The sequence below is a fragment of the Rhinatrema bivittatum genome, chromosome 4 (assembly GCF_901001135.1).
Source record: "Rhinatrema bivittatum chromosome 4, aRhiBiv1.1, whole genome shotgun sequence".
Lineage (NCBI taxonomy): Eukaryota > Metazoa > Chordata > Amphibia > Gymnophiona > Rhinatrematidae > Rhinatrema > Rhinatrema bivittatum.
In genome coordinates this window covers 51,069,848-51,084,714 of record NC_042618.1, presented here as the reverse complement: position 1 = coordinate 51,084,714, position 14,867 = coordinate 51,069,848, and the positions used below count along the sequence as shown (strand labels likewise).

Here is a 14,867-nt window from a genome sequence, read left to right as displayed (position 1 = left end):
GTATATAGATTTTATTTTATGCCTTTGCCAATATTTATCATTTTCCCAGATGATCCCAGCATTACAGACAACCGTAGAGTGATTAACATGAATAGGAGCCCCAAAAAGGACCAGCAACGATAAAGTACACAGGTTTTAGGGTAAAGAAAATGGTTTATATATTTCACAGCTTCATAGCTGCTTGAGTCTGCATGTTCTGTGAGTCAGCTACAATTTTTTATTTGCAAATTATATATACAAAATAAATGCACATTATGTGCAGTTTTTCAGACAATTACTGCTAAGTGCAGTCTTAATAATTAAATCAAATAGCTTATGAATAAATAAAATAAGATTAAATTCTAGAGTGTTCCTTCACTCAGAGGCTTGATAACCTGTTGGAGTGGATAGCTAAGTGTAGCATTTCATACTGCTGAAGAGTTTAGGTGCATCGTAGTAATGGAATGCAATGAAAGTCCAATGCATCATGCATAGAAAATGAGTTCCGGGATTTGTCCTCCTTGAACTCCAGTGCCATTGGTGCTGTCTGAGGAGCACTGAAACTGGAATGTTACTTTTCCACACTGAACTTCTGTCATTCCTTCTTGTCCAAAATAGCTAAGTTCATTGCCATCGAGGATCACGCTCACGTTGTAAAATGTATCTTGTTCCACCTGCACAGGGTGTTCAAACCATACTGAGAAGGTGTTACTGGAGCCATCAGAAATAAACTTTGTCAGATTTTGAGCAAGCACAGCCCCTTGACGTTTCAGTTCAATTTTGACACTGTACTCTGCTTTACCGCAGCTTGACCCGTATAATCCCAGTCCTGCTATAAATATCCTTTTATCGACAGCAAACTGAATGCTGTCACAGCGACCTCGGTACCTCCACTGATTGCTGCGGTATGCAGATGATTGAAATCTGTGACATTTTTGTGGCACAAGGCCTTTTCTTTTTGTCAGTGGAAATTCCAACTTGGGTTTATTGGTAGCAGTATACCACAAGAATATATTATGTGTTTCTTCTAGGGTTAGAATGTCCGATTGGGCAGCTCCGTCCGCAAACTCCTCCAGTGTCATAGTTGGAACCCGTACCAAATATAAAGCTTTTCCTAATACTTTCCTCTTGTTCCTTGGCGTAATGGGCAGCCCTTGTCTCTTGCATTCAGCTTCTGCCCAGTTCAGAATAGACTCAAAAATTACTGCTTCCTTCGTGTTCAGTGTTTCACGGGTGACAATGATCTCTAGAGTTTGTTGGTCTATTTCACAAAAGCCTTCTGACTTCAGTGCTAATTCTGCTTGAGCATCGATGACTTCCCAACATCGCTGGGTCAGTTCTGGCTCCTCAAAAAGTCTGCTCTGTGACAGCAGAACACAAGCATTCTTGGCCTCTAAACTAGTCTCCAGAAAATTGACACAGGCCTTGGCCAAAGCAGGTACAATGTACTTTTTGGCAGCATATAAAGTAGCAAGCACGGTGTCTGCATCCAAGTCAATCTCATCACTGTACATATATCTAGGTAAAACACAAAAAAGCAGCATTACTAATCTTTTAAATATCGAAACAGAAACATAGAATTGATGGCAGAAAAGGACCAGCATGCTTCTTATGGTAGTATCTGCTGTACGGTGTAGGTTACCCCCATGTTTCTTTTAAGGGCAGCAACTGCTGCTCTGTGCAGTTATTCCCATGCTTTATACTTAAAGTGCATTGCTTATGGACTTGGCCTTAGACGCAGTCCTGTGTACTTTCCCTTATATCTGCACGTGCATATCCCAGACTGTGTAAAAAAAAAAAAAAAAAGTCAGGGCTTATGTTGATTGTCTCTGAATCCAATTCCTTTTTCCCACCCGCCCCCCCCCCTCCTCTATTGAAGCAGAGTGATGTTGCAGTCACATCAAAAACATCAAGGCTTATTGGTTAAGAGCAGTAATCCCATGCTTTCTGTTAAGGGTAGTAACTGCTGCTAGTGCTCATCAGTTCTCCAGACTGTAAAAGTTGGGACCCTCATTTGTCACTGTCTAAATCCAGCTCCCCTTTTACCCTGTTGTTGAAGGAAAGAGCAATGCTGGAGTTCCATTTGTTTTGAAAAGCAAGAGAAATGATGAACCATTCACTATAGTGAAATCCAAGGGCAATGTAAGAGCTATTTTAAAATCAATACAATATCTGCAAAACTGCTGCTGGTTCTAGATGCCAGTTAAAGGATTATTAAAACAAAGGCATAAGCCAATCAGAGGAAAATGCAGTCAACACAATGAAAATGCAGAATTTGCTATTAACACTGAAAATATTAAACTGCATGTGATAATTAGTGCATTAGCACTGAAGCCCTCTTCTAATTGTGGGCCAGTTTTATAGTTTTATCTAAATGACACATCAAAGTGGAATCTGTTAGCATTGCTGAGAACAGATTCTAGACTAAAGCTTCTGACTAATTCTATAGATAAAATGCACTTTTCGAATGTCTTATGCTCACACTTTTGTATGCTTGTAATGATCACTTACTTTAATAGAATTAGAAAGGCAGCGGGTTCCACATCTGGTATATGGATTTCAGATTTAACCTCTGCAAGATCACCATAAAACATAGCGTAGAAGACAGAACTACCCACTGCCAAAACATACTGTGAAAAGAAAAAGGAATTTTCAGGCATAAAATTGTTCAGCTATCTACAGGCCACATTCTAGTTCTCTGAAAGACTTTTATAATATAATTTGTTTGTTACGAATATATTTTAAATATTCCCTGCAATTCAGATACTGCGTAGTGCCAGGTTACTCAGTCAAAATACTGTAAACTGAAGGTTTGAACTGCACCTACCTTATGCGCAGGAACTCTCTTTGACGCCCCGTGAGGGCCCACAATGAAATGGATATCCGCCATGAGTTCGTTGTTGAACATCAGTGCATTCCTTTCAAAATTAAAAAAAAGAAATCTGATGACGCAATAGGATTTGGAAGTTTAAAAAAACTTGTTTAATACCGTAAACTTGACTCTCTTTACTGACTTTATTCATTAAGAGACGAGCCCCTCCCAGCACTTGTGGACATCCTGCGGGGTAAACACCGCCAGCCTCCAGAGTGGGGGATGGGAAAGATGCTGCATCCGATCCCCCTTGGCACAGGAGTGGAGGGGCTCGATCTGGGCCACAGGTTGCTGCAGCGCTGGCCCTGCCCGGGTCTTACCTTTCTCGCAGGGTGGGATGAAACGATTGCCAGTTGGTGCTCTCGATGTTGTTGTTGTTCAGGTTTTGCAGTTGCGGCGGCGGCGGTGGTGCGCTCTGCTGAAGCTGAAGGACGTTCTTCTTGGTGTTAGCTGTGATTGCAGCAGTGTTACTGTTTGCGAGATTCGTATTTGTGCTGCTAGGATAAAGTTCTGCAGCCATCTTCTTCAGGGACAGGGGTACTATTTCATAGCATGCTGGAAGCTTGCCGTTTGACTTCACGCTCTTTTTGGACTTCTTTAAGGTTTCTGGAAGCAGAAGAAAGAAAGTCAAGCACTTCATGATCCTGCCATTAAGGCAACCAGGAGATTGTGGCATGAGCAAGTAAAATAAAATAGATTTAAATACAAGTCATTCTATCCGTAAATGATTTTGGGAGGGATATTCTCAACTTTAAAACAATGTGGGAGTTTGTGGTAGAAAGCTAGAGCAGCTTCATTTCCCAAAACGTTCAATGATTTTAGTTTGAATGATTCCTCGCTTCTGTGAAACTGGCAGCGCAGAACCGCAATGATCGGGTGAAGTTAGTACCTCAAAATCTTGGACACTGAAGAGACCGGTTAGCACGGAACTATGAGCAGCGGGAAAAACAGCAGGCGATCTTCCAAGTACAAAATTCATCTAGGCAGAGCAGCAATATTTTTTCCACAGGATATCCAAAAATAAGCACTGAAAATGTGAGAGTGCGTTATCCAGTTGTATCTTGTAGTCCTTGTAAACAAAGTACTGCAGGCAATTGCCGTGACCCCTGGCCTTGTTCCTCCTTTCGAGTTGCTGGTTTTTGCAGAAATTCGATCCTGCTTCCTGTAACGCACCCGCTCTGCCTCTTTTTATTGTTTTGCAGCTGTGGATGAGGTTCGCTTTTGGAAGGCTGCTGCCCGGATTGGCACAGCTGCCCTCCTCCTTTCCTTTATTTGTTTTTGAACCTTGGTTGCTTTTGTTGTGAATTGGATGCTGTGGGGCCGAGCTCTGCTTCCTGATGGTGCTTGTTTGCCTCTGCGTGTCTTAGCCTCTGCCGCCGTGAAATAGTGAGCAGCCGCTGTGCACGTCATAGCGCGGGGCTCCAATGGGAAGGGCCGAGCGGGCGGGGAGTGACGGCGGGTGGGCTGGGCGCCCAGACAATATGTCATTCTGCTGCTGCTCCTTACCTCCCACTGTCAGACTCTTCCACCCTCAAACTGCTCCCTTACGGTGGGAGGGAGGGAGGGGAGAGAGGAAAAACATGCACTGCAAACTAAATCCGTGTCCGCAAGGTGGCTGCAGTCCCTGGCTGGGAACTGAAACCTCTTCTGGAGTCAGAAAATGCACAGAAGGAAACACTGCAGGCAGAGCGGACTGTACTTTAAACAGATTAGATAAAACGACAGCACGCTACGGTTGCATCAGAAGGTTTGAGAAAGTAAAGTGACGCGTAGTTGTGTACAATAGTTGGGCTAAATTTTGAAGCAAAGCTTTTGTCCTGAGTCTCTTGCACACTAGCTCAGTGTTTGCTGAAACAGTATGTAGCAGGGAAATAGGATGAGAGATATGAGCTGACTTTCTTTAAATGAGAAAGGAATGTTTAGCACCGTAATTATTCAGTGTTATCTAGGTTCAGTTGTGCATAACGTTGTTATAGGGATAGTGCTCCAATTCTATTGGCCAATGCTCAGGAAGCAGAAAACTGCTTTATTGCTTCAGCCCCTCTCCTCCAAGCAGCATGTATGGGAGGGAACAGTGTTTGAGCAATAGAAACAAATGCATTTCTTCCTGTTCTTGTTATGGAGTCTCAATTTAGTGGACCCTTGGGCCGACATGCAAGAGACTGGGAAAGGTATTCAATATCTCTGGTACACCGCAGGCCGGGAGGCAGATGTTCAGGCAGGACGTAGAGGTGCTCTTCACCCTGGAAGCTGGTGCTCCCCCGGGAGGAGCCCAGCTGCTGGGACTTAGGTGAGGCTTCACCCTTGGAAGCCGAAGCCCCCCCGGGAGGAGCCCGTAGGAGCCCGGCTGCGGGGACTTAGGCGAGTTGATGATCTTGAGACTGGAGCGGGCAAGGCTGATGAGCAGGACTGAGAACTGGAACCAGACTAGAACAGTAGACAGGAACTGTAGCAAGACTCGGATACTGGAACCAGGCAGGAACTGTAGCAAGACTCGGGTACTGGAACCAGGCAGGTACTGTAACAGGCAAGCAGGAACAGAGCGAGTTCCAAAGGCAGCTCACTCCGGGGCCCGGAGTAACAGGGAACCGGATGGTAAGCCCACTGCAAGGCGAAGACTGAGTGTCCGCGGCCGGCTTATCAAGGCCGCGGCATCTGACGTCAGGAACTGGGCGGAGTCACCACTGGCGGGAAATGGCCTAGAAAAGTGCCCAAGTGGCGCGCGCCTAGAGGCAGGGCGTCCATGGGAGGCTTTCCGGCAGCGCGGCCCTCGCGGGGACGCTGCTGAACAGGCCGCGAACCAGGCCAACAGAAGCGGGAACAGGTCCAGGAACACTGAGGTAAGGGTCTGGTTGCGGCGCTCGCGGCCAGAACCATAACAGTTCTGTGCAAAATACTAACAAGCCGATGGAATACAATGCGCTCAGCCGAGTGCACTGGTTAACCCGTAGTTGGACACGTTTTGGATGTGCATCCACAACCCCATATGCTATAACGGGATTAGTGCATCCACAATGCGCATCCAAGCCCCCCCCTGCAAAGTTAATAGCATACAACACATGTAAATTCATATTAGCTATTCTCCCTGACGCCAAAAAAAAAAAGTGCGTTTTTACTCACCAAAATTACTGCCTGCCATGGGGCAGGCGTTAATTTTTGAGCAGCCCAAAAAGTATACAGAAAAGCAGAAAATACTGTTTTTCTGTACTTCCTCTGTCTTAATATCGTGGCATTATTAAGTCAGAGGAACAAAAAGGAGAAAGTTAAAAAAAAAAATTTAAAGTGTGCCGGCAGTCAGGTTAGGAAATTAACGAGCGTCCAATTTTCCTAACCCATGGCTGTGCACAGCTTCCATTTTCTTAACCCACTGACATCTACCTCTCTTGGGCGCCCGCTGCGAGGAGGTGGTAGGGGTGTACAATTTCCTCTAGCACCTTCTTTTTACCTTGGCAGTCAATTTAAATATTCAATCAGGCTCCCCAAATAGGTTGATTGACGCGTGTTAGGAGAGCGCCGATATTGCATCAGCCTGTAAGATATTAGAGATGTACATTTCCCAAAGCTGACAGCGAAAATCAGATTGCCCACAAAAGAAATGAGCAGAAGAAACTGAGAGAAATGATAGCTATAGCAGCAAAATGTATTCTGCCAGAAATTAATTTGACCAAAGGCAATATGAACTAGTACCAGAATGTGTGAATTTTTCTTGTACCCTGTAATTTTATTTTCTTTTTTCACTAGTTTCTAATTTTTTGTGTATCCACATCTCTCATGCCATATATCTCATTCATGCTGAACATACCACCACCTGAGCTCCCTCAGTGCTTATGGAAGCATCTCTTGCCCTGTCTTTGCCAGCACTGTCCTGGCTCTGGTATGTGACTCTTTCTGATGTTATGAGCCTGCAAAGCCAGTCCATCAATGGAAGGAGAAGTAATGATCACTATGATTTGCTGAGACCATCGCCACCTGAGCTCCCCCTTCTTGTTGCTGGAGCCATTTCTATGCCGGCTGTGGCTGTCTTGGCTGTGCTATATAGTGGTCTTCTCCTATTGCAGAAGTGATCGTTAGCTTGCTAAAAAAGTCGCAACTTGAAAAACCTAAAGGGAATGCTAAAATATCAAGACGTTCTCAAACTTCACGTAATGAACACGTTAAATGCCTCCATCGCATCTCGTAACCCAGCTCCAAAAAGATCAAAAACGAAGCCGCTATCTCACACTGTATCCAGATATTTAATCCGTGGCAGTTTTTAGTCCAGATACGGTGTGTGATAGCGGCTTCTTTTTTGATCTTTTTGGAGCTGGGTTACGAGATGCGATGGAGGCATTTAACGTGTTCATTACGTGAAGTTTGAGAACGTCTTGATATTTTAGCATTCACTGTAGGTTTTTCAAGTTGTGACTTTTGAGAAAGATTACCTCCTGAGGAAGCCCGTAGGGCGAAATGAGGGTCCCTTGTCGGGGATATATTTAGTTACCACGGAAAAATTCGTTGACACCGTGGATTAGATTGGAAATCATCAAAACATCGGGAGAGTAGCCAAATTATAATTAATAATTTTTGATAACACATTGAAAGTTTTGGAACATCGAGCCGTTTGCATCTATGTATGAAATTTGCATATTTTTTGAGTTCTCATTTGATATTTTTTCATCTTTTTATTTTTAATGAGAATGTGATGGGTATGAGTGTGGTATGTTGTGGATGATTGAAGAAGGATTTTAGTTGGTTTTTATACATATAAAAATGGTTGGTGAGATTGGTTATGTTATTGTAAAATGGTCTCATATTTAAATTGTTAATTAGAGAGTACTATATATATAAATTTTAATATATACTATATATATATAATATATACTTTATATATATAATACTATATATATAAATTTTAATATAAATAGTACTGTATATAAAGTTTTGAATACTGTGCATCTCTGTAGTGATTTATGAACTTGTAAGTCTGCTTGCTGGGCAGACTGGATGGGCCGTTTGGTCTTCTTCTGCCGTCATTTCTATGTTTCTATGTTTCTATATATTTGCTGTAAACTGTTAGATCTCTCATTGTGTTATATGTATATTATTGTGGAGAATGGTGTGAAATTCACCTGTTTAATTGTTTACCTATTATATAAATAAAAACATACAGTAACAAAGAGAAATCACTGGGTGAATAATGATGTAATTAAGAATATTTGACAAAATATAATGGAGAGGATGAGAAGCACTGCATAATCACTACTACTGCATGCCTTCAAATTTATTGGAAGCACCCAGTGACATACCAACCAACCTGAGAGGTTTGCAGTGTTTGGATGCAGAATGCATAAGATGTATGTCTGCAAAATGCACTGTAAATATTTATGCAGTACAGTTATCCCTAGCAATCCTTAGAGCACCACATCACTGCCTACTGGCAAGAAAATCTCTACCACCTTACCTATGCTAATACTTGGCACACTCAGCCTCACAACGGAGTCTTCTAAAAGCAACTTAGGATGGGTATTAATATGGCAATACTAAATGAGAAAGGTCTCAACAATTCTATAAAAAAATAAAACTATCCTAAATAATCTAAAGAAACAGAAGACCGTATCTCCAAAGAGACAGAGACAGGATGGAGGTGGTTCAGAGAAGGGTGACCAAAAAGGTGGATGGTCTTCATAAAATGGACTTATGAGGAGAGATTAAAGAACCTAAATATGTACACCCTGGAGGAGAGGAGGAGCAGAGGAGATATGATACAGACTTTCAGATATTTGAAAGGTTTTAATGATTCATGGTCAACATCAAACCTTTTACAATGGCAAAAAATCAATAGAACCTAGGGGTCATGATTTGAAGCTCCAGGGAGGAAGACTCAGAACCAATGTCAGGAAGTATTTCTTCACGGAGGGGGTGGTGGATGCCTGGAATGCCCTTCAGGAGGAAGTGGTGAAGACTAAAACTATGAAAGATTTCAAAGCGGTGTGGGATAAACACTGTGGATCCATAAAGGCTAGAGGATGGGAATGAAGAGTTAGAGCCATGGGGGTGGCTTGCTGGAATGTTTACTACCTGGTGATTACTACCCTTACTAAAAAAAAAATCCCTTTCACGGTTAATGCAACCCCAACATTGCTCTCTACTTCAACGGCAAAGGGAAATGTGGAAAAGAGGATTTGTATTCAGATAACCAAATAGTACTGAACTTCACAATCTGGGTAAACAATCGTGGGGGTAGTTGCTTATTACGATGGTTATACCCTAAACCAATTAAGCCTGATACATCACTTTGAAAGCATATACAGCATTGCTGTCTGCTTCAACGGTAGGGGGAAGTGAGGAAAACAGGATTTGCATTCAGACATCATCCAACAAGGCATCGATCTGTGCAGTCTGGGTGAACAAGCATTGGGGTAGCTTGCTTAATGCGGCGGTTACAACCCTTAACCATAAGCCTTATGCTCACCTTTGATGCAACTCCAACATTTCTCTCTGCATCAATGACAGGAGATGGCAGGAAATTTGAATCAAATAGTTACCAACAAGAGCCCTGAAGTTGGTGGTTGGTGAAACAGATAAGTATGGGAAAATAAGAGTCAAAGCTTGCTGGGCAGACTGGATGGGCCGATTGGTCTTTTTCTGCCGTCATTTCTATGTTTCTATGTAAGGTTGACATAGTTCAGATACAGAAACCATACCTAACCTCTCTGGACATGAAAAATTGCAGAGATTCTCTACTCAGCTTATAACTTGCAGAGAAGGGGAAGTTGTGATTCTCGTTAGCAAAATAGAAATTTCACACTGTATAACTCTTAAGAGCAATAAGGATATCAATAATGAACCTCATGTCCCTAATGACCTGAAGAGCTCATTGTATAGAGATCACCTCCATAACTTTGAACAACATTTTTGGTTTTCATTTTTTATATTTTTCCCAGGAATTTTTCAGGATTTATTTTTGACAAGAACAAAAACAGGAGCAAATCAGTGGAAAACAAATTTTCATCATTTTTCCAGGAGAATATCTGTATTTATTTTGGTGGGCAGAATCTGCCCTTTATCAGATTCCCTCCCAACCCACCAATATAACCTCCTCTCAAATGATTCTTCAGGTGATCCTGATCCTGTTACCCATCTCCCCACTTCACTCTTTTTCTCCCACTCTCCTACTCTTTTATTGTCTCTCTTCTTTCCAAGAATACACCCTTTCTCTCACCCCTCAGAGAATCCCCCTCTCTCTCCCTCTCAAAATCTTTCTCCCCCCAAAACATTATTCATTTTTACTGGCTGTGTTGATTCCAGGCTTCTCCTCCCTCCATTTTTGGCAGCATGCTCCTGTTCCCACACTTTGCACTGTGGGTGTACACTGCACTTCTGAGTCTGCGCTGAGCCAGAGAGGCAGGGATCCTGTCAGAAACCTCTGGTGGAGGGGACTGCTGCTCACTGTGCTTGGGTTGGGTGACTGTGAAGACATGACCTGGCCAATGCTTCAATTCCAGCCTTTTCCTGGAGCCAAACCAGCGGTCCAACTCTTCTTCCGATCGCAGCCAGCTGTGCGGCCCCAGGTCTGCATGACCTCGTCTCAGTGTGCCAGGAAAGCTTTCACCTAAGCAGTGACTTCCCAGGTACCTGGAGGATGAGGTCATCAGAACTGGGCATGCAAGGCTCCTATAGGAGAGTGTGGCTGCCGTCAGGAAGAAGTCTGAGAAATATTTTCACTGCTTGGGAGGGGTAGGAGGGAGGGACTTGAGTACAAGTTGTTCTGCCTATACTGGCTTTGTGGAGGTTTGGAAATGCCTCCACAGCTGTTCAAAACATACAAAACTAGGCTGAAAATTGGTTTAAAACAATTTACACCTTTGAAAAAAAATCCAGGAATTTATGGGTGAAAATCTGTTTACACTGAAAATGAAGGTTCCTAAACATACAGCAGTAAACACCCTGATCATAAGAAGAGATCTTAATTGTGCTTCTACTCTATTGGCAGAACTGGTCCAAAAATACAGTTTCCCAAATGGATAACTAGGAACTGAAATTCAGCTTAAAAGAATTCAGTATAATAGATGAAAGGAGACTTCAGAACCCCATAGCTACAGATTGATTTATTGATTTTACATTTGAGACGCTTATCAAGTCAGAGGCTCCCGGTGACGTTCGTAGTTGGTGGTAGTTTAGGCACATTATTCCATAAGGCAGGTGCAATACAAGAAAAAGCTCTTCTTTCCATATAGTTTATAGCCACAACAGAGAGAATACAAAGTTATGTCCTGAGATGAACACTATTATTTGAAACATAGTTTAAGGCTGTCTTTCAGAAAGCCAGGCCACTCTAAGAACAGAGCTTTGAAAATCAAAATAAGCACTTTAGTATTCAAGTCATGGTGAGCCAGTGAATGCTGTTGAGGATGGGGATAATATGGTCACTAGGACTTAAACACATCAAAATCTGTGTGGCTGTGTTCTGAACATATTGTAGACTCTGCGGTTGTTTTTTACGCAGCCTTTGTATAGGCTTTGCAGTAATCAAGTCAGCTAATTACTATTGCAAGCTTGTCCCTAGACAAATATGAGCAAAAATTCCTCATAAGCTGAAACTGAGAAAAAGCAGATTTTATAGCTCTGTGAGGCCGCATGGAGAAGTCAGGCAAGATTGACCCCCAAGTACTTTACCTCTGATTTCACCTCCAAAACACAGCCTTCAGGTCTCACAAGTGGAATGGAAAAATTCATGGTAGCTTTTTTTTTTCCACCCATAGTGCATCTGTTTTAAAGGGATTTTATACAAGTTTGTTTGATAACATTTATTTGTCTATTGACTCTAAATATCTAGTGAATCTTTAAGTCATCTTATGATCTTTTCCTAAGGCTACATGAATTTGATACATGCATAAAAAAGACAATAAAAACCTTCATTCCTTATCAGTTACCCTAAAAGTTGAATATAAACATTAAATAGTAGAGGGCATCCAGGTTGCTGCAAGGCTATTAGGCACCCCAGACAAACCTTTCAGTCTTGCGTCCCCCAGCCCTCTCCACACACAATTTAAAAATTATGCGTTTATAATATTTTACATGAGGCATTCTGAGGTAAAAATATCATGTATGTTATATTTACATGCGCTAGTATAGTACCAACTAGAAAATCCTACAGAAAAGACAATTGGAACCTGTATGGTGGGTTTGGCTCTCAAAAAGCCATGAGTAAATGGAAATATAATTCCTTAGTGTTCGGGCAGGTCAGTCTCAACAAGTGTGTTATGTACCTCTGCCAGCAGATGGAGATGGAGCAAAAGCTGACATCACAGCTATATAGTTCTATATAGAGCTATTTTAGTTCACCCCTATCTTGGACGACTGGTTGATTCGAGCCAAGACATTGGAAGAGAGTCTTCCCGCTTCTTGCAGGGTGGTTTCCTTGCAATAGGACCTAGGCTGGGTGGTGAATCTGGCCAAGAGCAATTTGCAGCAGTCTCAGACCCTGGAGTATCTCAGGGTTTGATTCATTACAAGGCAGGGCAGAGTTTTTCTGCCAGAGTCTCTGATCCACATGTTGATGCTGCGAGTTTGATCCCTGAGGAACTCTGTTCATTCAACCGTGTATTATTATGTACAGGTCCTGGTGTTGATGGCTGCTGCATTAGAAGTAGTTCCTTGGGCAAGGGCATATATGCACTCTCTTCAGTGTGCTTTGCTCTTCCGATGGAGTCTGCAGTCACTGAACTATGCGGTGAGGCCGATCTTTCCATTAGAGATGAGATCCCAGTTGGACTGGTGGTTACATGCGGATCATCTCAGGAAGCAAATTTCTCCGATGCCAGATTGGTTGGTACTCACGACAGATGCGAGCCTCTGGGGCTGAGGAGCTCACCATCAGGAGTTGGTGGTGCAAGGGTGCTGGAATGCAGCAGAGTGGTAATGGATAATCAACAGACTGGAGGCACAATTGGTTCGGTTGGCATGCCTGCAGTTTGACGAGCGGCTAGAGGCTTGGGCGGTCCGGATAATGTCAGACAATGCTACTGGTGGCTTATATCAATCATCGGGGTGAAACCAAGAGTCAACAGGTGTCTGAAGAGAGAGATGCACTCAAGGTATGTGCGGAGCAGCATCTCCACCTCTCACATTGCCAGAAATGACAGTATCAGAGCCGATTTCCTCAGCAGGAGAGTCTTGGACCCAGAAGAATGGGAGCTGGCAGACAAGGCCTTTCTTCTCCTGGTGAACTGCTGAGGCCTACCGGATCTAGATCTGTTGGTGACCTTAAACAACGCAAAGGTTCCACCCTTCTTCATTTGCAGGTGGGGTGGGACCCAAAAAGCAATGGACATCAACGCTCTTGTTCAGGAGTGGCCACGCGGTGCCCTTCTCTGTGTTTCCACCCTGGCGTCTCATACGCAGGCTGGTTCAGAAAATTGCAAGGCAAGCCAACTCCGCCCTTTTAGTGGCTCTGGATCGGGCTTGAAGGCTGTGGTACACTGATCTCCAGAGACGTCTGGTGGGCAGTCCCCCTCAGGTGACCATCTTGGCCATATCTATTACATCAGGGATCCATTCTGCTCGAGGATCCGGGTCGATTCTGTCTTAAGGTTTGGCCATTGAAACAGCTTGGTGGTTGAAGTGGTATTTTTTGCCAACAGTAATTTCCACTCTTCTTCCGGCCTGAAAATTTTCTACTTCTCTAGCCTGTGTTAGCTTGGAGAGTCTTTGAGGCCTGGTGTTCTGAGTGAGGTACTCGACCGCTCAAGGTGGATATTCTGTTGATTTTGGAATTTTTACAAGATAGCTTGCTTAAGGGTTTGGCCCTTAACACCTTGAAGGTTCAAATTGCAGCCCTTGTTATAGAGAGCTTAGGTTGCCTTACTGAAACAGACCATATTCCACGAGGGCTTAGGTGGTATCGTGGGCGGAACTTCATTTGTTGCCTGCTGAAATTTGCCAAGCGGCGACATAGTCATCTTTGCGCACCTTCTTCAAGCATTATCGCTTGAATGTTAGAGCTAGGGAGGACACTGTGTTTGCGCAAGCGGTATTGACTGGACCGCTGTCAGCCTCCCACCCTTTGTGAAATTAGCTTTGGTACATCCCACTCATTGGGATTGACCTGCCCAAATGCTAGGAAGGAGAAATTACTACTTACCCAATAATTTCTCTCCTTTAGTAAGGACAGGTCAATTCCAGTCCTGCCTTCAGCTGCCAATGTTTGTTTGAATTGTGGTTAGTCTTCTTCAGGCGAGCTATGCAGCGTGTTTCCTGCTGCTCGTTGAAAACTAGTAAGTGGCTTCTCTAGCCCTAAGTTTGCTAGATATGTTCCTTCTTTTGGCTGACCTCAGTGATCCTGTTGGTTGAGAAACATGAATGGTTGGCTGTTGATAATAATGTTCAAGTATAATCAGTTTTGTCCACAGTTTGGCTTTTCCAGAGAATACTGGTGGGCTGATGTCTGGGTGGGACTGTATAGCCGTGACGTCAGCTTTTACTCTGTCTCAGTTTGCTGGCAGAGGTGCATAACCCACTCTTTGGGATTGACCTGCCCTTACTAAAGGAAAGGAAATTATCAGATAAGTAGTAATTTCTCCTTATAATATAGTAAACCTCACATACCAAAATACTCAAACAATAACAACCCTTCCTATAAAAAGGCAACACTGTAAATATTACACCAGACCTAAAACAACAGTACTATTAGGAAAACAGAACAAGACAAACTTCTATAGATCCCTACAGAAAAACTATATGTTAGCAGAATACCTTATCTCTGTCACACATGCAGGCAGACCCTCACCAAATACAGAATAACCAGACCATAAAGTATAAATAAAAATATGCAGACAAAAACTGAACTGGAAACTTCAACAATCCAGACTCTGTATGCACAGTGCAACAATAGAAAAACAATCACCACCATTCCTCATAAAACATCAAACAATAAAAACAAGAAATATAAAACATAGTAAAATCATACTAATAAAAATAAATATTTCAAAACTGCTGACAGAACATCCATTAATTAAAAGCTCAGATGAAATTTAAA

At 42.9% G+C, this 14,867-nt stretch overlaps 2 protein-coding genes across 4 annotated transcripts in view; one reads left to right on the top strand and one right to left on the bottom strand.

Annotated features, from left to right (window-relative positions):
• Positions 1-14,867, top strand: part of BRF1 (BRF1 RNA polymerase III transcription initiation factor subunit) — a 572,778-nt gene that overhangs the window by 232,849 nt on the left and 325,062 nt on the right. The window lies entirely within an intron of this gene.
• BTBD6 (BTB domain containing 6) lies at positions 195-4,223 on the bottom strand. Of its 2 annotated transcripts, XM_029598101.1 has the most exons (5): positions 3,741-4,223; positions 3,172-3,457; positions 2,807-2,897; positions 2,491-2,609; positions 195-1,497 (listed from the first exon to the last, which is right to left on the bottom strand). In XM_029598101.1, the coding sequence occupies exons 2-5, from the start codon at positions 3,369-3,371 to the stop codon at positions 465-467; spliced, it is 1,443 nt and encodes a 480-aa protein (XP_029453961.1). In that variant the 5' UTR covers positions 3,372-3,457; positions 3,741-4,223; the 3' UTR covers positions 195-464. The 2 variants fall into 2 exon arrangements, with proteins under 2 accessions (XP_029453961.1, XP_029453960.1); XM_029598100.1 differs by having other exon boundaries at positions 3,172-4,223.

Coding starts and splice junctions, on each gene's coding strand:
- BTBD6 (XM_029598100.1), bottom strand. CDS start 3,527: ATGCCACAATCTCCTGGTTGCCTTAATGGCAGGATCATGAAGTGCTTG. Junction 2,898..3,171: donor CATCCCACCCTGCGAGAAAG/GTAAGACCCGGG, acceptor TAATTTTGAAAG/GAATGCACTGATGTTCAACA. Junction 2,610..2,806: donor AGAGAGTTCCTGCGCATAAG/GTAGGTGCAGTT, acceptor TTCTTTTCACAG/TATGTTTTGGCAGTGGGTAG.